Source organism: Carassius gibelio, chromosome A19 (genome assembly GCF_023724105.1).
Source record: "Carassius gibelio isolate Cgi1373 ecotype wild population from Czech Republic chromosome A19, carGib1.2-hapl.c, whole genome shotgun sequence".
In the NCBI taxonomy this organism is placed as follows: domain Eukaryota; kingdom Metazoa; phylum Chordata; class Actinopteri; order Cypriniformes; family Cyprinidae; genus Carassius; species Carassius gibelio.
The window spans coordinates 17,831,377-17,856,017 of record NC_068389.1 but is presented as its reverse complement, the minus strand read 5'-3'; the positions used below and the strand labels follow the sequence as shown (position 1 = coordinate 17,856,017).

Below are 24,641 nucleotides of genomic sequence, written 5' to 3'. Positions count from 1 at the left end.
AAGCAAACATTTGGGAAAAGGTCACTACAGAGACCACATCCTGTAGGGAGGTGACATGTGGAAATACTGATATGGACTGACCCAGGGGGCATTACTACATGTGGAATGGGTCTCTGCGTTTGGATGGAACAGCTGCCAAAAGAGACTGGGATTGATACACCAAGGCGATGGAATCCACTATCCAGTGGGCCAACCTCTGCTTGGAGATAGCCTTCCCTTTCAGCGTTCCCTCTCTGCTCTTGGTGTGGTCCACTCATATAAGTAATGCTCTTACAGGACACAGCAATGCCAAGGCTGGATTTGCCTCCTCTGGGGGCAGCACTTGCATTTTCCGAGTGGTGGGAACCTAGGGCACATATACAGGCCGGGGTCTCAGGACAATGTGACAGTAGGCCAGCCCGAATACAAGGCACTCTTCACTTACCAAAAATGCTTGGAGGTCCCCGACCCTCTTGATGGAAGTGATCGTGATCAGAAGCGCTGTCTTAAGAGATAAGAGCTTCAGCTCATCTGTATCTAGTGGTTCGAAGGGACCCCTCTAAAGTCCAGCCAGGACAACAGAGAGATCCCAGGAGGGTATCAGGGGTGTTCTAGGAGGATTCAACCTTCTGGCACCCCTCAGGAACCTAAAGATCAGGTAATGCTTTACCAGGGACCAGCTGTCCACTACACTGTGATGTGCTGCAATAGCAGCAACACACACTTTCAAGGTGGAGGGTGACAGCCTAAGGTCCTTCCTTAGGGAAAAGGAGGGGCTGTCGCAAGGAGCATGAGATCTGAAAATCAGGTTGAGATGGGCCAGTAAGGCGCAACCAATAGGACCTGTTCCTCGTCCTCCTTGACCTTGCACAGTGTCTGTGTGAGCAGGTTTACTGGGAGAAATGCATACTTGCACAGAGCCCGGGGCCAGCTGTGTGCCTGTGCATACGTGCCCTGGGGGGCCTGGGTCAGGGAATAGTACAGCTGGTAGTTGAACCACTTGGGGATGGAGTTGCCGTTCACAAAACAGCCGCAGTGTTGTCTTGCTGCTTGTCCAGCAGCAGTGGCAAGAACTGGCACAAAGCTAGATGTACATCAACAAAGGTATTGAGGATGGAAGAATGAGACGAGTGGCTTCTGGATGTAAAAGGGGTCGTCCACAACTACGTCAATTCCTCATGCACCTACGGGAAGAAAGGAACCAGAATAGAAAGCAGTTGTGATCTGTGCTTCACACTGAGAAAACCAATTGTCCAGCCACAAGCACTCAAGGCTGGGCAGTGTATTCACCCCCAGCCTGATGCTCACAGATGCCCGGGCAAGCATGGCTGTCAACTCTGGGTCCTATTCGGTGGTGGCGATCGACATCTGATCATCGGCAGCACACCGAATGAAATGCCGGGACCGCCATAAGACAGCCCAACAAAAGCGCTCAGCAGCCACACAGGACAAGCACTGCAGGAGGAGTGTGAGGTCTGTGGGGCATGGCACCCTCAAAATCTCCCAAAGCGCTAACCGGCAGTCCTCTGCTTGTGGCAGAGAAAACGGGATGGGTAGTGAAAGAGGTGTCTGCTCTTTTCCCTTCAAGAACAGAGAGATGCAATCGCAATGTTGCCATGGTTATGCTCTCGCAGTGTGTGCATGAACAATCCATGAATGCGTCTTCAGCGAGCTGACCCCCAGACATAGAAGACAACGCCCGCGGCCTTTGTCAGAGAACAGGAAACGACCACTTCCAAGAGAACACGGATGAAACAGCACCTTTAAAAAGACACAAATTATTCATGATTTGCTCTTTTCGGAAATCTGCTCTTTGAAATCTGCTAGTTGAAGCACCTAGGGCAGGGATAGGCAACTCCGTTCCTGGAGGGCCCCTATCCTGCAGAGTTTAGCTCCAACCCTAATTAAACACATCTGAACAAGGCAATCAGTGTTTTCGGGATTACTAGAAAGGCACCAGACAGGTGAGATTTTATGAGGGCTGAAGCTAAACTCAGCAGGATAGTGGCCTCCAGGACCGGAGTTGCCTATCCCTGACCTAGGGGATTCGCTGAAAGGGACACCGCTGTTCGCGCCATCCTGCCAACCAGAACACTTTCCCGGCACACAGCAAATAAATGGCTTGGTGGAGTATAACAGTTTTTCATACAACCACTTGGCTCCGAAGCAAAAGTCTAATGAGTAGATGCTCACTGCCGCCTTGAGTAGTTAAGCATGCAAAATCTACTAGCTAATTTTCATTGGCGTTTTCTTTCAAACTCAGAAGTTAGACCTCTTATGTCGTCACAACATAACTTGTATTTTCAGAGAGATAGGGAACACATTATAATACAGGCATACAAACAGAGGTAGAAAACATAAGGACTGTGTGTTCCTACTAACACAGAATCTGATACGGCACATCAGAGTAAAATTAAACTAGACCACTAATGAGTTAGATCATTAGACTGACTGAATTACCTTCCCCTCACAAGTCTTTATACAACTGAAATATGCTTTACATCATCTAATTAATCTTAGACGCTGCTATTGGCCAGCCATCAAGAATAATCACTGGTGAATAAACCACTAGTCACTCATGTGAAAAATTGACTTGTCGTAATGGTAATGTGATCATAATGATAGGAGCAACAGCGAACCATCGACTGATTAGTCATCAGCCATTTGAAGGACAGTGGAATCTATCTGTTCACCCAAAATGCTGGAGTGCCATTAGCCATCTCTATATGTTCTCAATTAGGTTCTTGTTTGTAGTTTAGAAAGTGGGCAGTTAGGTCAGGAGGAGTGCTTGTTGACAGAGCAGTGTCTATGTAATGCAGGGCTTGTCAGTACTTTTATTTTGTGGTCAGACTATGACCATAGAATCTGTGCATTTCTGCAGTCAGAGAGAGTGACCAAGACAAGAAGAAAGCAATAAGAGAATGAAATGTGTACATGAAACATGTAGACAGCTGTCTGCTCTCTATTCTCTGCCGTAGGTGTCTATAAGAGCCACGAAGCACGTTTGATGCTGCTGGTGTATCATGTGAAAGCATCCTCACCCACCACACTCAGCAAGATCAAAGAAGAGCAATGGACCCTGGATGGATTTGTATGTGCACATGTGCCTTGTTTTAGTGCCATTATCATTTTAGGTTTTTTTTATACAGAAGAATACAGTGTTATATACTAAAATGCAATGGTGGATAAAGTACACGCGTCCTGTACTTGAGTTAAAATACAGATACATTGATTAAGTATTGCTCCAGTGAAAGAACAACTATATTACATTTCTACCAGGATTATTATAGTTAACTAAAACTGAAGCTAAAATTAAAGCCATAAAATATTTTCATTACTTGAAATAAAATAAACATTAACGGAAATTCATATTTTAATTTAGTTTATCTTAACTTAAAACTAAAATAACTAAAACTATCACTGAATTAAAAATTTGTGTAAACTATATAGACTTATTAAAAAAATAACAATGACAAATGAAAAAATACGACAAAATGACTTAAATTTAACTAATTACTAAAATTAAAACAGAAAATCTTTTTTAAATAAAATTGTATAAGTATTAATAAAAACTATAATAGTATCTTAAAACTAAAATAACACTGACTTCTACTTCAGTAAAAGTACAAAGTAATCAACTACTACAATCACATCCATGGGTGTACTGGCCATCTGGAGCACTGGGACATCTCCTGCTGGCCTGACGGTCATTCTGGTCTGCTGTGCAGTCAGCTTGACGTGTGATAGGCTGATATGCAGCTAGGAATGAATTGATGGACCTCTCCGAATCTACTAAACAGGCAATCTCGGTTTGAAAATGACACTACCACATGACCCAACGTCAGCAACACACTGCCTGCTTGGCTGTATATGGAGGCCATATCTTCGACAATCGTGCAGCAGCGAAAGTGGCTGAGATGGAGTCAAATTCCCAGCCTGAATTATTGTCTCAGTCCACCACTGATCATATCAGTTGAATTAAAAAACTAATAATTAAATACGTTTTGTGAACCAGTTCAATCATCTCAAAATACTAAAAATGATTATTTACCAATAAAACATGACTACCTGGTTCTGACAGCAGGTGTTGATGTCTTCACTTAAGAATAACAAGGAAAGCCATTTTTTTCTGAAACATACAGTAGTGAAGAGAAACATCAAATATCATGCTTTAGAGTGTAGTAACAAAAGTTTCAGATAATTTAATGAACTTAAAATTTACTGAAGCATAGTTAAGGAATTAAAAATAATAATAATAATTAACTGTTCACCACTAATAACTAATAAGATATTTCAGCATGTTGATCATTTCTTTGTCAGTTTATCTTTTATTTTGGCAATCTGTGTGAGCAGTAGTAATTGTAAGTGGAAAATATATTCCCATGGGTCTGCAAGGCAATTGATCTGTTTGATTGTTTGCCGGCAGGTGTCTGCTGAACCAGACGGGTCCACATATGTCTTTCAAGGCTTTATACAGGGTAAAGACTACGGCCAGTTTGGCCTGCAAAGGCTAGGTATGAGACTCCATCTTGATATTTTTTTTCATTGTAAAATATTTTATCCCACCCTGTTTCATCAATGTTTAAAAAATTTTGGCCAAAAAAATAAGTTACTAACACACAAATGCGTACAAAAATGAAAACGAATGTTTCTCGATCTCTTGCAGGTTTGAATATGTCGGAAAGTAATAATTCTTCAAATCCACCACATGGTACAAACAGTAGCTCTGTGGCCATAGCAATCCTTGTGCCTTTTTTCGCCCTGATATTTGCAGGCTTCGGATTTTATCTCTACAAGCAGCGGTGAGTCTTGCCGTCTATCCTCGTTTGTCAAAGTTTGTTTCTGGAGTTGTTATTCTAGACAGATCAGAACAAATTTAAAAATTAGCCTCTGACCAAATCATCATCATTTGTTGCAGAATGGAAAGAAATAGATGGTGACAGATACTGTCTTTAGAGACAGAATTAGCTCATTTGCAGGTTATTGAATGTGATCATAATTAGATGCTACCTTTCTTCCCTGCATAATTCCAAATACCTGTCTTTCCAAACTCTCAAAGCGGCTGCAGATTTTATTCTAATGACGCTCTGATGTCGTGTCTTGTGTGTGTGTTGTATCGCTCTGACAGGACTACTCCAAAAACCCAGTACACAGGCTGTTCAGTTCACGAGAACAACAACGGGCAGGCCGCCTTCGAGAACCCCATGTACAACACCAACGCAAAGTCCTCGGAAAGCAAAGTTGTCCGATTTGACCCCAATCTGAACACAGTCTGCACAATGGTATAATTAGGTCTGCCTGACTCGAGAACATCTTTGGAGTTTTTTTAGTTTTTTTTTTATTTAAGGATTTTTGCCTTGTTTTTTTTAAATGGAGGTGGAAACAATCGCATTACAGTCATGGACGGATTTGTCTGAGACTCACAGAGGATGTCTAGCACAAACGCTGTTGCCCTTCCTCTGATATATAAAGCACACTCTTCAGGAACCATTTGACCATGTGCGTCCGCGAAGGACATGTATGAAATATGAAACATTATCATGGGGGATTTTTTTTGAAGACTCACTCAAAAAAGCTTCTTCATGATGGAAAGCATGAAGAGATTCTTCTGCTACCTTATTCACACTCCGTGAGTGTTTCTTCACAGTTGACTGGGTATTTTTTTAGGGGAAAGGGATCTGTAAATCTACTTGCATATATATGAGGAGCCTTCACCACCTATATTTTTGTGCTATATATTACCACATGGGAGAAGCCAAGAGAGAACTATTTTAGCAAGAGTTTATGAGGAGATTCACAGCAACCCTTTTATTATTTCCCTGATGGTTTTGTATGGTACGCAAATGTTTATTTACAGCTCATTCTCAGTCATTCCTTTAGCTTTGGTTCCTAATGACACCAGTCATCTCTGTGACTGGACGTTGCGGCATTCAGTAATGTATGATGTGTTTGGGTAAAACAAGAGAGAAAATGTGTGGGGAAAATGGTGTGTCTTTACCTCCTGAGGATTTTTTTTATATATATATAATTGTTATAGATCTTTGATATTCAGTATGTGTGTCTTTTGATAAGCCACCTATCTTCAGAATACGCCGTAGGACAAATGTCAGCATTTTGACCTGAAGCCTGCAGATTACTTTTTCTTTTCTATTTATTTTTAATTGGTGTTTCAGTGCGGATGTGTCATTGAGCTCCATTTGTATTTGCGAAACGAATTTGATATGATGATTTGGTTATAATTATAACAACTTGCCATTCTTATTATTACTGTTATTATATACAAATTTGTATAAAATGAAATGCACTTGACATTTATACAGTATACTTTTATATAAACCTCAGATTACATACAGTAACAGACAAATGCATGTTTCTTAAGGTATATTGATATATGGTGGCAACAATATGAGCATATCTATCGTGTACATACGGCCCATGAAACACTTTTCCAGTTATGTCTGACCTTGTTGTGTTTTAAACTAAATACATTCATAAAATCAGCAGCAGAAGTTGGTTTGGTTAACCTAAACAAAGTTATTATGAAGGAAATGTAGACATATCACATTGTCAACATGAGAGGCACACTATATGTGGTAGGAGATGAAGTTATGAACACTTTTTGTTATAAAAATCAGGGTCAGACACAGTTGGTTATCTGCTTCCAGGCCTGCAAGCTGTGAGATTCATTCCAGTGCCTTCTAAAGTACTCACCACCACATTTTCCTAAACATATTATACCGAAAGGATATTGAAAATAATTGTGAATGTGATATTACAGTCCATGTAGGCTGTTGTGCATTGGCAGAAGTGAATGCTGCAGTCTTCAGGAGGCTATGCTGACATCACTGTCCTGAAGTTCCAAAATCCAACAAACCAACCTGTGATATTTTCTGCATTATTTTTTGCACTCAGCCATAGGGATTTGCAGTCTTGCACGTCATTGATATTACCGATTTATTTTAATCCATTATGTGTCTCTAGGAATTGTTTTAAATACATGGCAGATTTTTACACAGTGCCTACCAAAAAACCATGTGACCCAGGTCTGCTGCTTCCCCAATTCCTCTACTCATTCCTCACCTCTGCCATATAGTTTATGTATTTTAATTTCTCCCCACTAATGAAATATATGGTTCAGATATTCCGTTTTATCCAACACTGTTGCCCGTATGAGACATTTTAAGTTCCTCCGCCAGTCTGAACTTATTTGCCAACAACAGCTTTTGAAATAACTGACTGCAATAAAAGAAAACACACATTTATGATAAAAAATAGACACTTTTCGATCAAACAGATGAATATTTGCAGTACAGCTTGGTACTCCTCCCATGTTAATGCATTCAAAAGAAATATAAAAAGAGTTTAAAAAAAATAATAAAAAAGTTTTGTAAAGAAAATTATATTTTTGTGAAGAAATTATTTGTAAAATGTATGAAACTATTATGTAAATTTTCAATGCAATGTAAGATTAAAAAGGCTAATTCCTTTTGTAATCAGTGTTCTGTCTTTTCATAGTTTTGATGATCTGGAGCATTTACTCAAGGTTTTTCTTGTGGAATGAGATCAATAATGAAATGTGGGCTGCAAAGATAAGCCAAATATCAACAGGCAAAAGATATCATGTTTCAAAACATTTTCTTAATATTATTCCAATAACCCATCAAATCCATCTCATAAACTCAGTGTGAGCGTTGTTTTGCATACAACATGACTGATTAGAATTTCACAATTAAACGTTCCTGTTTACCCCCTGCTTAAATGTCACACTTGTTGGCTTGAGTTGCATTTGTGTTGCTATGCAGCCACTTGACTGACACCTTCTATCACAATTTGATGCATTGAGTGCAGGAGTTAGAAGCTGCTGAAATCTCTGAAGGGTGGAGCAATCTCATTTCCCCTTTGATGCTGTCTTAATTGCAGTAGCTATTTGTAAATTAATAAACTCCACCCATGACAGCAGGGATTGACACATCCATCAAGTGCCAATGTTGCAGAATGAACTGTGCCTCATACTATTTTGGCTGATCACAAGGAAGAAGATACTCCCAGCAAACTTCTGAAGAACTCACAATATTGTTTTCCTGTGGCCCATGAGGAAATTAAGGGTGTAAGTATGTGACCTAAATGCTGCCATTTATGCTTCTTTTGAAACTTTTTTTTTTAAATCTTTTTTTCAGAACACATAGCGTTTTAAAGATGGTATTGCATACTTGGAATTTGTGCAATAAGTAGTGAACAAACACACCCAGAGCTGTGGGCAACAATTTTTTAGTTCCACCCACGTTCCTAGAGGCCCCCCAACACAGCACATTTTGCATCTCTCTTTTGTCTGACACACCCAGATTTTGGAGTTTCTACTAATGAGCTAATGATCTGAATCAGGTGTTTTTGGAACCACTGAAGTATGGCATCTACCAGCAGGGATGAACTGCTGAATCTAACCTTCCAAATGTGTGAATTCTAATATAAATTCTATTTGTCAATTCATTCAGAGGCATGAAAATCCATCTTTGAGAAATTCAAAATCTATATTTGAATTGGATGTTCAATCAAAAAACATGTCACAATGTGAGAAAATAAATCTTAAATATTTATAAATATTTAAATACATTTTAAGATTTGTTTGTCTGTGTTGAGCTGTAAAGGCTTAAAAGTTATTTGTGTGTGAAAAGATGATGACTACATTTTTTTTTTTTTTTTTTCCTCTGCTAATTCACTTTGTTAGAGCTACAGTATTATTGTATGGGGAGGGGGCATGAATCAAGGTAGCATTATAGAATATAGATTTTTCCCTGCTGTCTGGAAGGAAGATGAAAGAGAGTAGATGAAACAAACTCAAGAAGTGCTCTGTTCTTGAAGGTATAGATTCCTGGCACAAGACAGACCTTGAGATACTGAAACATGTGATGAATGTAAGGCCAATTCCAGTATGGCAAGAATTCAAACAAGGTGAAACACTGCTGAGGTACAACTGAGGGAACAAGACAATTAATTGCATAATTATTATACTGCTTCCAGTGCTAAAGTTTTCTTTATTATTATTAATAAAACATACTGTTGACACTATTAATGTGTTAATCCTAGATTAACAATAGTCTGTATAATAGTAAAATATAGAATTTAATATATTAATATATAAAACTTCCCCTAATACATTCTATAGGCTATTTATGAGATCATTTTAGCCCATATTCACAACGTGAACTTCATCAGCATAAAATTATGCAAATGCACACATTGCATAATAGTCCAGTTACCTTTAACACTTGTTTCAAAGCAGCTTAAAAGTAATTAAAAAAAAAAAGAAAATTATGTACACTTCATCAAATATGAGACAAATTCAGATACAAAGCAGCTCTACAAAGACAGAGTCACGTTTAGCTTAAGTCAGTTCAGTGTTGATTCGGTTCAGTTACAATAACTGTAAAGTTCATCAATTATTAAATGAGTCAATTTCTCTTGACAGAAGCTCTACAGAAGACAATAGTTTTGTTACTCTGCTTGAGTCAATTCAGTGTTGATTCGAATTAGTTCAGTTCAGTTCAGTTCAAACAGTGTCCATTTTGCAAAATGCATCAATTATGAAATGAAATTGAATCAGATATAAATCAGCTCTACAACCCATTATAACACACCTAAGGATAAAAAACATGGTTTGTTGTTTTTCTTGTACATTTTGATATGTGTAAATATATATTTGGTTTAATTGTGCATTTTCTCATCAACCTAAATATTAATTGTTGAATTAAGTTTAGTGATATTTTAGGCAAGGTGTCTAACATAATGAATATGAAATGAAGAAATATTAGATTAATACATTTAAAGGGTATTTTCGGCAAAAGTCAAACACTATGACAAAAAATAAGAATAAAAAAGGGGGCTGTCAGCAGGTGAATGACAACTATAGTGTATGATTGTTTCATCTTAATCTCCACCAGCAGGTTTTAATGCCCCCTCCAAAATCCCAATTTAACCCTCCAGTATAAACTTGCAATATTTTAATCTCCAAAGTAACAGAAAGCCACTTCAGAACATGAAGATGCAGTAGTATAATCCTGTATTCTAATGCTTATACTTCTGTCACAGTAGTGCTGAGGTTCATGTCCGCCCTTTCATCTCACCAAAGACACGTTTTAGATCACAACAGCTTCAAGCGTATATACTTTTTGAGACGAACCAGCAATTTTTCTCTTTCTACATCATTTCACGCCAATACTAAGATCAAGGTTACTGGTGAAAGTTTTTCTTTGCCACAGTAAACTGGGAGATGACACCGCAGCGTTTTGCTCCGAGCATACCACTATAAAGCATACTTTAAAGCCGGACACTGAAGGGGATAAAAGAATCACAGGCATAGAGAGAGCTTAGAGTACAAAGCACAAGAGTGAATGTGATATCCAAGACAGACTCCAGCACTTATTTACTTTCAGACTTAAATCATGTTTCATTCACCCTTTCTAATACATAGCCTTCTGGAGAGCATATTTTGCCTTGACCTGTTCCTGACAGAAGCAGCAGCGATAGCAGATTCCTGAAATAATTGTTTGTTTGAATCTGATATTTTAAAAGAATGATTTGATCTGGCTCGCAAAACCAGTCTGGACTGCATTTCCCAAAAGCATTGGGAGCCTAAGTTGATCATAAAGAATCAGTAACTGTTATCAGTAAATAGACCATATCAGGATATTAAATGTAACCATATTAAACTGAAAACGAGGCTGTGAGAGATAGACAATGGCATGCACTGTATAAAAATCCTAGATCAGTCATTTTCATAACTCTACTTACAAAACCGTTTTATGTAATTTTTGTGTACTGAAAGTAATTTTTTAGCTGAACAATCGGTTCTACACAATGTGTAGAACTACAACAAACTACTACAACAAACTCATTTACATTCCTTTAAAAACTATAGCGCTACCCTGACAAAGGTCTATTATTGCTTACTAAAAATAACGTTCGTAACAGGTTACATTATTCTAACACATCAGGTTATTTGCCTTTAGCACCGTGTTATATTATTTTGTAATAAAAAGTAATTAAATCCCTTTGTCCCTTCACTGAATTGATTATTCTATTATTCATCCGTGCGTTAGGGGGCGCTGTGACTAATTTGCACATCACCAGCGAAGACGACTGGAAACAACACTCGAACTGGCAGCAGTGTGTACATGAGGAGGTTTATATGCTGCTACAATGTGGCATTCAGTAAATCGTAAAATGTAGCTCTTCGGTTAAAGCCAAAGCCATTGAAAAACAGAGTTAAGACAAGCTTTGATCTCACGGGCGTTGACACGTGTCACATGGTTCATGGAGCTATCCAAACAAACCAGCGCTGACAATTCATTTGAATGGCTTTAAGTGGAATAGACAACAGCTTCACTTCTCGGAGTGTTGAACGATATCCTTTTAACTATCTGTGATTCTGTAGTCCTGGTTCTCTTGGTTTTATCAGCAGCATTTGACACTGGGGACTGCTCTTTTGTTATCTTGTTATCTAGAGACAGACGTGGGCCTAAAAGCTATGGTCCTTTAGTGGCTTCAGTCATTTTTATCCTTGAGAATTATGTTTTGTCAAACTAGGTGACTTCTCTTCCACTGTTGCTCCTCTCACCTGTGGACTCCCTCAAGGCTTGATATTGGCACCCTCCATTTTTTCCCTGTACATGCTTCCTCTGGGTTCCATTCTAAGAAGGCATGGGTGTCTATTCATTTCTACACTGACGATACCCAGATTTATTAACCTATTAAGAGAAATTATCCTTCAGCACTGTAGTACCTTACTAAAGTGCTTAGACGAGGTCAAACTCTGCCTAGCTCAATATTTTTTTTACGTTAAATGAAGCTAAAACAGAGGTGATTGTTTTCAGTCCTACTGATCATTCTCAGGCTACCAGCTTAGATCTGGGCAGCTTATTGGCCTTCAGATCTTCTTGTTGTGCGAAATCTGGGTGTCCTTCTTGATGAGTGATTTAAAATTGGACAAACATATCTCTTTTGTAATTGGTTCGTTTTTACCAACGCCGCTTGTGTCTAAAGTCAAACACTTTTTAAATTCTATGACGTTAGATAAAAAAATCTTATCCCCTTATGTGTACAGTATATACATATGAAATTATATTGAGAAAATCAAAGTAAGAAGATACAAAACAATACTAAAATGTTTAACTTTTGCATGTTTGGGCACCCATTGACTTGCAGTAAGGGATAGTTCAGCCAAGCATTTCTGTCATCATTTACTCACTCTCAAGTGATCCAAGCTTCTTTCTTCTGTTGAACATAAGGGTTTGGAGTATCTATTGAATGAAGCTTGAGCTCCAGTCCCCAATTCATTGTAATTGGCTGGAAAAGATTGACCAGCACCATCTATACCTGTATTTACTCCTTTCAAGTTCAACAGTAGACTGAAAGTCAGGTTGGAACAACATGAGGATGAGTCATTTTAATTTTGTGGGGTAAACTGTCCCTTTAACACCTTACCCTTGCTCTGCTGTGTAGGGGAAAGCACTCAGTCATGAGTTTTCATCTCTGGCATGCCTTGCGATCACCATTCCTGTGTGTCTACAGCAGATCCCATACTGTTGTTCTCATTTCCCACTGGCTGCAGATTCAGATTGCAAATGCACTCATGGTTACTCAAGAGAGCGTGTGCAGATGTCTTCGCTGTGTTTCTATCTTTCGTCTGCATCTGCCTATGTCCGTGCTCTAATGAGATTCTTAGAGGCCTGATTAAGCACACTGAGCTTGAACCTCAGCTGTGACAATGACAGGCCCATCCAGCCCTGGATGAGGACATGACCCGCAAAAGGGCAGCTAAAAGACAGTTCAATAAAACGACTGATCAAGAAGGATTGGCAGAGTCTTGGTGAAGGAGAGATAGAGAAGTTTCTCTTCCATTGTTGATCAAGGTCACTTTCCTTTCCGCTTGCTGAAGAACAAGTGTCTCCTGCCCTGAGACTTGATGGATGTCTCATTCTGGGCTGACACTATGGGCACCATATAAGAATAAATGCATGGCAAAGCCCTCAACACTAAAGCTCACAAGAGAGTTATGATCATTTCCAATTAAAAGTAATCAATTCAGTTGTCTTGGAGGAGTAATGGAAATTCATATTCTCAGAATAGGAAACCCCTCACCCTAAAGGTAATATGCTGGAAATTACTGTCCCTATTCATTCCCCAAAGCACCAGTGATTTATACAAAATACTTTAAGAGGTGGTGCTATTGTCATTAAATGCAAAGGACAACCTAAGGGCATCATGCATGGCTCATATGCACCGACAGCAGAACACATTCACCTTAGGTTCACTCTACATGAAGGTGTTTCTATACAATATGTGTGTTTTGAGATAAATACATTAAACACATACATTGCATATATATTTATTTTCAATTGATATGCTTGTTAATTTGTCTAGATTAAATGAAATACCCACGCATTTCCATATCTCTTTATCTGAAAGGTTATAAAATATTAGGTCAAGTTTAGGTTTGGTACATCATCATTATATTATAATATATATTCCATATTCCATATTATAATACATATTCAAAAACAAAGTTACAGCAAGACAGCATATTGCCAAGTAACTCCAGTTATATACAGTAAACATATAATCTTAAACTTTCCTTCAACACAACTGCCACCATATAAACCTCTATCCAAATTTACACTACACTTGCAATAGGTTTGTTCTCAAATAAATACTAGAAAGTAGTAAATTGCCAAGCAGGTTTCATTTCTTGGCACATTTAAAGTTTATTTCAAAGAAATGGCAATTTGTTCAAAGGCAGAGTGTCCTGCTGCAAACAAACCTTTATTCCTTGCCATTCCGTACTTCTACACAATAGGATAAATGTAATCAAATCTATTTAAGTCCAACACAGTTTGGGCATTAATGTTTAGTACACTGCATCATGGTTCTTTATCATTTAACCTTATTTGACACAAGAACTGCTCTGTTCAGAGACACTTGGGTGAAAAAACACCTAGTAATGTGTGGTTCTTCATTTTTCTTACAGAAACGAATGTCATGTATTTTTTTATTAATTAATTATATATACAGGTGCTGGTCATATAATTAGAATATCATCAAAAAGTTTATTTCAGTAATTCCATTCAAAAAGTGAAACTTGTATATCATATTCATTCATTACACACAGACTGATATATTTCAAATGTTTATTTCTTTTAATGTTTATGTTAATAACTGACAATTAATGAAAATTCCAAATTCATTATCTCAGAAAGTTAGAATATAGTGAAAAGGTTTAATTCTGAAGACACCTGGTGCCACACTCTAATCAGGTAATTAACTAAAAACGCCTGCAAAGCATTTAAATGGTCTCTCAGTCTTCTGTAGGCTACACAATCATGGAGAAGACTGCTGACTTGACAGTTGTCCAAAAGACGACCATTGACACCTTGCACAAGGAGGGCAAGACACAAAGGGTCATTGCGAAAGAGGCTGGCTGTTCACTGAGCTCTTTGTCCAAGCACATTATAGAGAGGTGAAGGGAAGGAAAAGATGTGGTAGAAAAAAAAGTGTACAAGCAATAGGGATAACCGCAACCTGGAGAGGATTTTGAAACAAAACCTATTAAAAAATATGGGGGAGATTCACAAAGAGTGGACTGCAGCTGGAGTCAGTGCTTCAAGAACCACTACACACAGACGTATGCAAGACATGGGTTTCAGCTGTCACATTCAATCCACTCTTGAACAACAGACAGCGTCAGAAGCATCTCGCTTCAAAAAGGACTGGACTGCTGCTGAGTGGTGCAAAGTTATGTGCTCTGATGAAAGTAAGTTTTGCATTTCCTTTGGAAATCAGGGTCCCAGAGTCTGGTGGAAGAGAGGAGAGGCACACAATCCACGTTGCTTGAGGTCCAGTGTAAAGTTTCCACAGTCAGTGATGGTTTGCGGTGCCATGTCATCTGCTGGTGTTGGTCCACTGTGTTTTCTGAGGTCCAAGGTCAACGCAGCCGTATACCAGGAAGTTTTAGAGCACTTCATGCTTCCTGCTGCTGACCAACATTATGGAGATGCAGATTTCATTTTCCAACAAGACTTTGCACCTGCACACCGTGGCAATGCTACCAGTACCTGGTTTAAGGACCATGGTATCCCTGTTCTTAATTGGCAAGCAAACTCGCCTGACCTGAACCCCATAGAAAATCTATGGGGTATTGTGAAAAGGAAAATGGGATAGGCAAGAATGCAGAAGAGCTGAAGGCCACTATCAGAGCAACCTGGGCTCTCATAACACCTGAGAAGTGCCACAGACTGATCAACTCCATGCCACACCGCATTGCTGCAGTAATTTTGGCAAAAGGAGCCCCAAGTATTGAGTGCTTTACATGCTCATACTTTTCATTTTCATACTTTTTACTTGGCCAAATCCTTTCTTTGTATTGGTCTTAAGTTATACTCTAATTTTCTGAGATGCTGATTTTGGGGATTTTCCTTTAGTTGTCCATTTATAATCATCAAAATTACAAAAAATAAAGATTTGAAATCTATTTGTCTGTGTGTCATGAATAAAATATACACGTTTCACTTTTTGAATGGAATTAGTGAAATCAACTTTTTGATGATATTCTAATTATATGACCAGCACCTGCAGCCTATACGCTATATAAAGCCTCCACTGTAGAAATGCTTTAATGTGTTGAGGAAAGCATGACCTGTCTTGATTCTAAGTTTTCTTCACCACCATACTGGTAGAAAATTCTCAAGATCTGCAACAGATATCTAGCTGCATTAAGTTTACGTTTATTCAGAGTGCTTTATTCATCCATCCTGGAGGGAGTGAGTGGCAGCGTTAAATCCTTTACTAAGGATGGAGTGTGAGCACCATCTGGTGGCTATAAAATGGGATTTATGAACAGTAAACTCAGAGAGAGTATAAAAGTTATACATTAAAAACACTTATTTTGAAGACTCCGACTTCCATTGCAGGGTAATTTGTTTTCTTGTGTGTTTGTATATTTCCCAAGAGACCTCGAATCGTGAAGATTCTCTGATCCTTGACAACTCAACTGGATTAAAGTTATTCATCAACATAAATCGTTTCGGTAACGTTAGATACTAAATATGTATAAATGCCGTTTTCGTTGTTCTTAACCGTAGATTTCTCAGTTTCAAGATACTAAGCTAAAACAACGCAAGTTTTTGCAATAATAATCATTCTCGTTATAACATAAAAACAGCAGCTTGTTCTTCCAGAAAAAGTTATTTCTGCCTTACTAAATATAGGGCCCATTTTAATATTTGGCTGGGCGTTTCTCTCAACCATAATAATTGTCTTACTCTAGCTCAACTTAAATGACATTCACAGAGGAGAAAACTGAAAATACAGCCTGCCCATGCAGATTTGTAATCATCAAAGTAGAATTTTGTTTTCTTTTTTTTTTTATTAGCATTTTTTCATGTACACTGCCTATTTTTGTCATGCATATCTCATTAACATCCAGCTCGTTTTTTAATGTCTATGAATGAAGCTCACGGCGGGAGGGGGCGTCGCCATTTTGTTTGTTTTAGTGAAACTGTACAGTGGGAGGAGGGTGAGAAAGGTACCCTAGATACGGTTGCTAAACACGGAAAGCTACTATAGGACCGTTCCGCGTAAGTACTTTCGGCGAAAACATAACTAAAACCGGATCTAATTGCATGCACTGGAATCATAACCATTCTATTTCATCATGCAACTTGCTAGAATATTCCATTCCCCCTCCCCTACACCAGCGACAAATGACAGACGCTGTGCAACATCACTTCTTTATTTTATCACTTAAAATGCCTTAATTAGCGCTAAAAATGATTTGTGTGGAGAATGCGTTTGCGTCTTTGCGCATACAAAGCCAAAGGAAAATCCGCACCTTGCGCGCGCTGCAGTACAAATTCCAGGCAGATGTTGATCTCGCGACAGCAGACCGTTAGCTTGTTAGCTTTTCTTTTAGCTTCCAAAACATATGTCCTTTTTGTTACATTATTAACATTTATTACATGGATCACACATTTCGTCGAATATCAAATATTGTAATCACACCACTGTACGAGATGAATAATAAAGGTGCAGGGGTGCGCTGATACTGACAGTCACACACCCATCTTTATGTATCTGAGGAGGGGATATTTTGGAAAACGTGACATCTAGATAATTATTTTAATAAAAAAAAAATAGAATAATTAATAAAATATAACTGTCAAATCATGCATTTTCACATTTCAACAAGTATAACAAAAAATACAGAACGTTAGTGTTGGAGGGTTATTTTTTTATAAATAAAAAGAAAGCAAGTTAAAAAAAAATAGAGAACGGCTACTGTTAGAGGGTCATTTTTATAATAATGAATTGTCTCCGAGTCAAATCTTTTGATTGAACCCTTTTCATCAGCAACACACACATTAGACCAGTTTAATAAAAAGCATATTGATTTATGATGAAATGCGTAGTAATGTAAATGCAAACTACAGTAAGTTCTGGACTTTATTTAAAGGTACTGCAACTAACTAAACATGGATACATGAAACTGCATGTGATTAGAAACTTAGCTGAATGTTGGTTTTATTTTATGATAGAATGAAATCATTGAATCTTATTTTTAGGATTCTTTTGAAACAAACCATTCAAAAGACCTGAGTGATGCTATTACCAGCTTAAAATTAAAGAATGTTTTTAAAGAATGTTCCTAAACGGTCTTCTCTTGTTTGGTCAGATTGACACAGTCCTGCCACAAACTCAAACAAACAGCAATGTTTTGATACCACCACAGACCCACAGTACTGAAACTTTCAGGGCATTAAACTATTTATGGCTTGGTTAAAGTTTTCTTTTCATATTAAGCAATTATAGAGGAACATTTCTAATAAAAAAAACTTCACCTTTTAGAGCAATCGAATGAATAATTGTGCCTAACAGCAGTGCCATTTTATTCTGCAGGATCACGCCCCCCTCCACCTCCGTGTGAGCAGGTGCAGGGACAATGTTCTACGCCCACTTTGTCCTCAGCAAACGTGGGCCGCTGGCCAAAATCTGGCTGGCGGCCCACTGGGATAAGAAGCTGACCAAAGCACACGTGTTTGAGTGCAACCTGGAGAGCAGCGTAGAGAGCATCATCTCTCCAAAGGTTAATGGATTCTCATGAAATCATGCTGTTTATTTTTTGTTATGTTTCTTGTGGATTCATTTTTTTTATTTATTTTTATTGTTTTTAAATGTCATGATCGAGCTTAAAATGCCTTATTTATTGTTTAGAGTAATAGTGTCATTCAGTCTGTAGTCCTAAAACCCAAACATTTAAGATTTCATGTTTGAGGTATGATTAGTAATGGTTACATTCACAAATTATCGTCACTCTGAATGAATCCAATCTGATTTTAGATTCTGAAAGCTCCATTTATATGAAATCTAAACATTGCAGTCCAATTCACTTACAGTGTTTCCTTCCTTTTTTATCCAATTGAGGAAATAGTCTGACTTAGGCATTCACATGCTCAGTTTTACCTGTGGTACAAATTATTTCAGATCTACACCAGCTGTAATATTTTGGTAATATTGAGACAGATTACAGTTGTTATTATATATTTTAGTAGTTGCATATATTTAGTAGCTTTATGTGTGTGTGTGTGTGTGTGTGTGTGTGTGTGTGTGTGTGTGTGTGTGTGTGTGTGTGTGTGTGTGTGTGTGTGTGTGTGTGTGTATTTTTTTTTACCTTTGGGTAATTTTGTGGTGTTTAATCATTTTTAAATATGTCTGTATAGTTTATATATATAGTGTTCCTGTAGCTCAACTGGTAGAGCATTGCGTTAGCAAGCAAGCGCAAGGTTGGGGGTTTGCTTCCCCGGGAACACATGATAGGTAAAAATTGATAGCCTGAATAAACTGTAAGTCGCTTTGGATAAAAGCGTCTGCTAAATGCATAAAAATATTTTTTATTTCTTTTATTTAATTATTTTAGTGCATCAGTACTAAATTGCATGCATGTAATACATGCAATTTTTTTTAATAACCCTGGTCAATCCAGTCAAACTTTTATTCAGCTCAAGCTCAGTCAGATGGAATGAAGTGTTCACACAAAGGGTTTTCTGTTTTTTTGGGGGGAATGTAAACATAGCTACTTTTTTTAGACCACACCATGAAAATCTCTTCAATGATGTTAACAGAGCTTATTTTATTCATAAATTCTTTCTGGGATGGCTTTTAAATTGACATCATGACTGAGCATCTCTATAGCAGCTCCATTAATTTGCTTTATTTGATAGGTGAAAATGGCTCTCCGTACATCTGGTCACTTACTCCTGGGTGTAGTGAGGATCTACCACAGAAAAGCCAAGTACCTGCTGGCAGACTGCAATGAGGCTTTTATTAAAATCAAAATGGCTTTTCGCCCAGGTAAGTTGTGGCTGGACTACATAAGAAGTTGGTCCTATGGTACTGCAAGAGATAATATTTTGTGGACTGTTTGACAAAGGTGTGGTCGACCTGCCTGAGGAGAACCGGGAAGCCGCCTACAATGCCATTACATTACCGGAAGAATTTCATGACTTCGATCAGCCTCTTCCAGACCTGGAGTATGTTCAGCTTTAAATGAGAGATATCAGAAGCTTAATGTCTAATAAGGTTGTTAGACTTGCATGCAATCAGTGTTGACCCTTCCTTGTGTTGTGGATTGCAGCGACATTGACGTTGCTCAACAGTTCACCCTGAATCAGTCGCGTGTGGAGGAGATCACCATGCGAGAAGAAGTAGGAAACCTCAGTCTACTGCAGGAGAATGATTTTGGTATGGCATGTACACATCCGTTTTGCTCTCGGCGTTGTGTTTTTATCTCTTTTTATTGTTTAAATTGATTATGCACTCTCATCGCATTGTCCTCATACAGTAGATCATTTCTAATACGTTTTCCTCAACAGCTGATTTCGGGATGGATGACCGAGAGATGATGCGAGAGGAAGGTGCATTTGAAGTGGACATCATCCATGGGGCGTCTGCGTCTAACCTGCTGCTGGAGTCAGAGTCAAGTAGCGGACAGATTGCTGACAAGTCCAATCACCTAGAGTACGACCAATACAAGGATGACTTTGGGGACAACCCTATGGAGAGCACAGAGGGAGGCATGCTGGGTAAGAGAGGCATCCATGAGCACCTTAGAAGTAAAAGCTACATTTACAAGCATCCGTTGAGACTGAGCCGGCTGCTTTCTGTACCTACAGTGGACAAGCTGCTCAGTAACGAGGATGGAGGTGGTATTTTCGATGACCCTCCAGCCATCGCTGAGGGTGTGATGATGCCCCAAGACCACGGTGGAGATGATGAGGATGATTTTGACAACCTTTCACGTAAGAATGCATGTAACATAATGATATATTATATATTACACATTTAGTACTATGCATGATCATTCAAAAATTGCATTTTGTTCAATAGCAGCAGGAGGTCCAGACAGTCCTGATTCTGGTCCTGTGGAGCAGCTGCCCACCATGACAGACCAGACCGAACAGACCACCCTAGTCCATAATGAGGAGGAGGCTTTTGCTTTGGAGCCCATTGACATCACAGGTCAGCCAGAACAGAGACATAGTAGGAATAGTGCACTAATACAGGGATCAACAATGTTTTCTGTTCCCTGATCGGATGGTTTCTGCTTTTAACATTACACCAAGGTAAAATAATCTAGCTGACTGTCATGAATAAGGTTTTAGTAAAAAAAAAAAAATTTATTGTGTTATATTTGACAAGGTATAAATATTATGTTTTTTATGTTTTATAATTATTTATTATCATGTAAATTATATTTATAATTATGATTATTTAATTATATTTAAAATGATAAACGAGTCACTGTGCCATCGTTTTACAATAAATGCTGATGGATTTTAAACTGTCCTTTCCAAAAAAAACTATATAAAAACTATCAAATAATTTCTTAGATTTTTTATGTGCAATAATCAGTGGTGAGGTAAGAGTTAAATTAGCAGGATGAGTATAAATAAAAAATCAAATAAAAAACTTTTTTTGTATACTACTGTCTTCAAAAACTTCCAACCAAAAATATAAATTGTTTCATCATTTACTCACCATCATGTCATTTTCTTTCTCCTGAACAAAAGAATGCAAAAAAAAAAAGATATAAAAAATAAATATTGATAACCAAACAGTTTTGTTTCCCACTGATTTTCATTTGCTGGTCTGTTCAATGGAAGTCAATAGGAGATAAAACCGTTTAGTTACCAGCGTTCTTCAAAATATTTTCTTTCTGTTCCACAGAAGAAAGAATGTCATACAGGTTTGGAATGATTTCAGGGTGAGTAAATGATGACTGAATTTTCATTTTTGGGTGAACTTTCCCTTTAACAGCATTTTGTCCCGGTCTACTTAAACATCTCTTGCAAACAAAACCTAATTTCGGTTATCTTAGATGCCCTTCATCAAACCATACTCTTACATTATTAGTGAAGGAAACCAAAGCAAAAAGAAAGAGGAAGCTGATTGTGGACAGTGTGAAGGAGCTGGACAGTAAGACCATCCGTGCCCAGCTGAGCGACTACTCTGACATTGTCACCACTCTGGATCTGGCTCCCCCGACCAAGAAGCTGATGATGTGGAAGGAAACCGGAGGAGTGGAGAAGCTCTTCTCTCTGCCAGCTCAGCCCCTCTGGAACAACAGACTGCTCAAGGTCAGGACAGATCTCTGGAACAAGCTGTGAGACTTTAATACAGGCTTTAGTGCAACAAAATGCATAAGTGGCCTCGGATATGACTGTTTTTGCCACTATTTTACTCATAATTAACCACTGAAATCTATTTGGACAGTTTTTTTTGTAGTCTTGCCATTAAAAAAATGTTTTTTCCCAATGAATTGTTACACAGATTTAAACGGCAAGATTATTAGAAAGCTTCTCTAGTTTCATCTGTCCTGAACCAGCTCTTCCTCTCTGTGCAGATGTTCACACGCTGCCTGACCCCTCTGGTGCCCGATGAACTTAGGAAGAGGAGAAAGGGTGGAGAAGCAGACAGCTTGGATGAGTTCCTCAAAGATCTGGAGAACCCTGAGGTGCCACGAGAAGAGGCCCTGTCTCAGCAACGAGACATCATTGGTAAGAGAGGCTGACACATATAGCACATGATACAAGTTTTTTACAAGACAATAAGTAATGGTTGGTGAAAATGCTGATTTTCTATAACAGGTATAAAAATATAGTCAAATACAAAACAATTATCTTATAATGTAACAACATTTGACAATATTCCTGTTTTATTGTATTTTTGAAGAAATAAATGCAGCCTTGGCCAGCATAAGAAATCTGACCTACTCCAGACTTTTTAACAGTAGTGCACTAGCTTGTTGCTAATGCCCATGTTCGACTTTCTGCAGACCAGACCATCCTGGAGGAGCCCAGTGTTCTTCAGTCTTCGGCCATGGAGGGCAGTCGCACGACCCTTGATGAATCAGTCATGCCTCCTCCTTCTGGACCCCGTGGACAAAAGCGCAAAGCTCAGGACACAGAGCCTGCCTTACCTGTGAGATTTGAAATCGGATTTTGAGTGCGGGATTTGGACCTCGCTGTATGTGGTTTGCTAAACTGGTTCTCTCGCTTATTTTTTCGTAGATGCTTGAGGATGACCGTTCCTCCATTGTGTCCACACGGCCAGTGAACATGCAGCAGGTGGACCTTCCACCGGAGGAACCAGGCAATATCTCACAGTTCATCTCTGAATTCGACCTGATAGGAGAGAAGAGCAAAGAGAAGAAGGATGATGAGGAGGAAGAGGAGGTGAGGAGGCTTTAACAAGCTCAAATTAGAGTTAAATGAGAATAACGGACATTATTCAAGACTGCAGTTTATTTTTCCGATAAGAAATCCTGTTTAGTACAGCCAAACAATCTGTAGTCACTTAAACTATTTCAGCACCAAGCATCATAATAGTACAGCTGTTTAGACACTGTTTTTGTGTATAATTTTTAATTGAGCTATTCCTGTGTATTATTTAAAGTAATCAGTTATTATAATTTATCATATGAGGAATTTGACTGTCTGGGCACTGGTTGTACTTGACTCCCATCAGATCACATCACTCAGTTAAATCTAAATTTGTGTTTAAAAGGAGGAGGAAGGTCAAAGTGGAGACCAGGATCAGGAGGAGAGGAGGTGGAACAAGAGGACGCAGCAGATGCTGCACGGCTTGCAGGTTTGGCAGAATTTCAACATACACTACGTATCGTGTTAAACAAGATCTGTCAGTGTATATTTAGTGTAATCTGAATCATACTATTATTTAATATCTATTAATACTCTTTTAATTCTTCTACTGACTGCTTCCTGTTATTTTCCACAGAGAGTCATTGCTAAGACCGGAGCAGAATCGATCAGCTTGCTGGATCTGTGCAGAAACAACAACAAGAAACAGGCAGCTGCTAAGTTCTACAGCTTTCTGGTGCTAAAGAAACAACAGGCAGTGGAGCTCAGGCAGGACGAGCCCTACAGTGACATCATCGCCAGCCCTGGCCCCAGATTTCACATTATATAGACTTTTATGGTCAACACTGGATGATTTTAATAGGTTTGTTTGTATATAATGTGTTATGTCTTTCTGTGTATGCGCATTTTCATGCATAATACATGTGCACTCAGTCTCGCATGCCAAAAAAAATTGTTTCTTTTAACAGTTTCTCAATACGAGCATGCACATTGGACAAAAAGGCTAAATGGTTCTGAATTGTTCTGACCTGGTTGAGGTTGAAAATATAATGCTTTTGTTCTCAAACTTACAAACTTACAGAAAAGCTTATCTTAGAAAACAGAATGGTCAGAATGGTGGCAGGTTTTCATAGGAAGGCACAATTGCTCAGCTGTTGTCATTCCATTAGTTTGTTGTGCTCACTTGCAAAGGCCTCGAGCCTTCAGTTTGTTTTCAGATGCTTCTGTTTCATTATTTAATGGGTGCCGCTGTTTTGCATGCTTTGAATTGCATGTTGACATGCAACATACTTGGGTTTACTTCCATGAAAGTATTTTTTTGTTGTTTGTTTAAATGTAAAAGAGTAACATTTTAGCTGCTCCAAATATAACAAAAATAATAGTTTGTATGTTTATAAAATATATATTGAATGAAGTATTGACCTACAGTGTGTTGTTTTGTTTTTATTGTATTTTTTCAAAAATCTACTACAGTAACTTAGTAAATGATTTCCCTAAATTCTCCCTGAGCTTCAGTGTTGTGAACGTTTACCCAAAATCAGCTTTAGTATTGCTTGTCAGCAAGACAAATGTTATATACTGTGATAGACGTTTGTTAAAATAATGTGTCATTTGTTGTAAAGATATTTTTTGTAATTGTGCAAGCACTTTTTAAAACGGTCCATAGGTCTTTGGTTTTATCAATGTTACCTGTGACAACTCTCTGTTTTGTATATCACAATAATTAAACACTTATCTGTTACATTGCAGTAAAGTCCTTTATTTAAATGCCTCAAAAACTGCTTGTTTAATTTAATATTGGGCTAAAAATAATATGTTCGTAACAGGTTACATTATTCTAACACATCAGGTTATTTGCCTTTACCCCTGAAGTGATATAACCGTGTTATATTATTTTGTAATAAAAAGTAATTAAATCCCTTTGTCCCTTCACTGAATTGATTGTTCAATTATCCA

General features: G+C 38.2%; 2 protein-coding genes across 4 annotated transcripts in view; both read left to right on the top strand.

Annotated features, from left to right (window-relative positions):
* Positions 1 to 7,451, top strand: part of LOC127935613 (CUB and sushi domain-containing protein 3) — a 183,516-nt gene extending 176,065 nt beyond the window's left edge. The window contains exons 62-65 of the mRNA XM_052533684.1: positions 2,958 to 3,070; positions 4,406 to 4,493; positions 4,646 to 4,781; positions 5,108 to 7,451. Coding sequence (XP_052389644.1) covers positions 2,958 to 3,070; positions 4,406 to 4,493; positions 4,646 to 4,781; positions 5,108 to 5,267 — 497 coding nt within the window. The 3' untranslated portion in view covers positions 5,268 to 7,451. The remainder of the gene's footprint in view (positions 1 to 2,957; positions 3,071 to 4,405; positions 4,494 to 4,645; positions 4,782 to 5,107) is intronic.
* Positions 7,452 to 7,964: 513 nt separating this feature from the next.
* Positions 7,965 to 24,426, top strand: LOC127934944 (double-strand-break repair protein rad21 homolog A). 3 transcript variants are annotated; one of them, XM_052532530.1, is made up of 14 exons: positions 7,965 to 8,086; positions 17,926 to 18,112; positions 19,248 to 19,377; positions 19,457 to 19,556; positions 19,661 to 19,767; positions 19,899 to 20,108; positions 20,199 to 20,324; positions 20,413 to 20,544; positions 21,439 to 21,662; positions 21,929 to 22,082; positions 22,361 to 22,506; positions 22,596 to 22,760; positions 23,092 to 23,175; positions 23,323 to 24,426. In XM_052532530.1, exons 2-14 carry the CDS (start codon positions 17,969 to 17,971, stop codon positions 23,512 to 23,514), a joined length of 1,914 nt encoding a protein of 637 aa, XP_052388490.1. In that variant the 5' UTR covers positions 7,965 to 8,086; positions 17,926 to 17,968; the 3' UTR covers positions 23,515 to 24,426. The 3 variants fall into 3 exon arrangements, with proteins under 3 accessions (XP_052388490.1, XP_052388491.1, XP_052388489.1); XM_052532531.1 differs by lacking the exon at positions 7,965 to 8,086 and adding an exon at positions 16,484 to 16,607 and having other exon boundaries at positions 20,416 to 20,544; XM_052532529.1 differs by lacking the exon at positions 7,965 to 8,086 and adding an exon at positions 16,484 to 16,607.
* Positions 24,427 to 24,641: the final 215 nt, after the last annotated feature.

Coding starts and splice junctions, on each gene's coding strand:
- LOC127934944 (XM_052532530.1), top strand. CDS start 17,969: ATGTTCTACGCCCACTTTGTCCTCAGCAAACGTGGGCCGCTGGCCAAA. Junction 19,768..19,898: donor ACTGCAGGAGAATGATTTTG/GTATGGCATGTA, acceptor TTTCCTCAACAG/CTGATTTCGGGATGGATGAC. Junction 22,761..23,091: donor ATGATGAGGAGGAAGAGGAG/GTGAGGAGGCTT, acceptor TGTGTTTAAAAG/GAGGAGGAAGGTCAAAGTGG.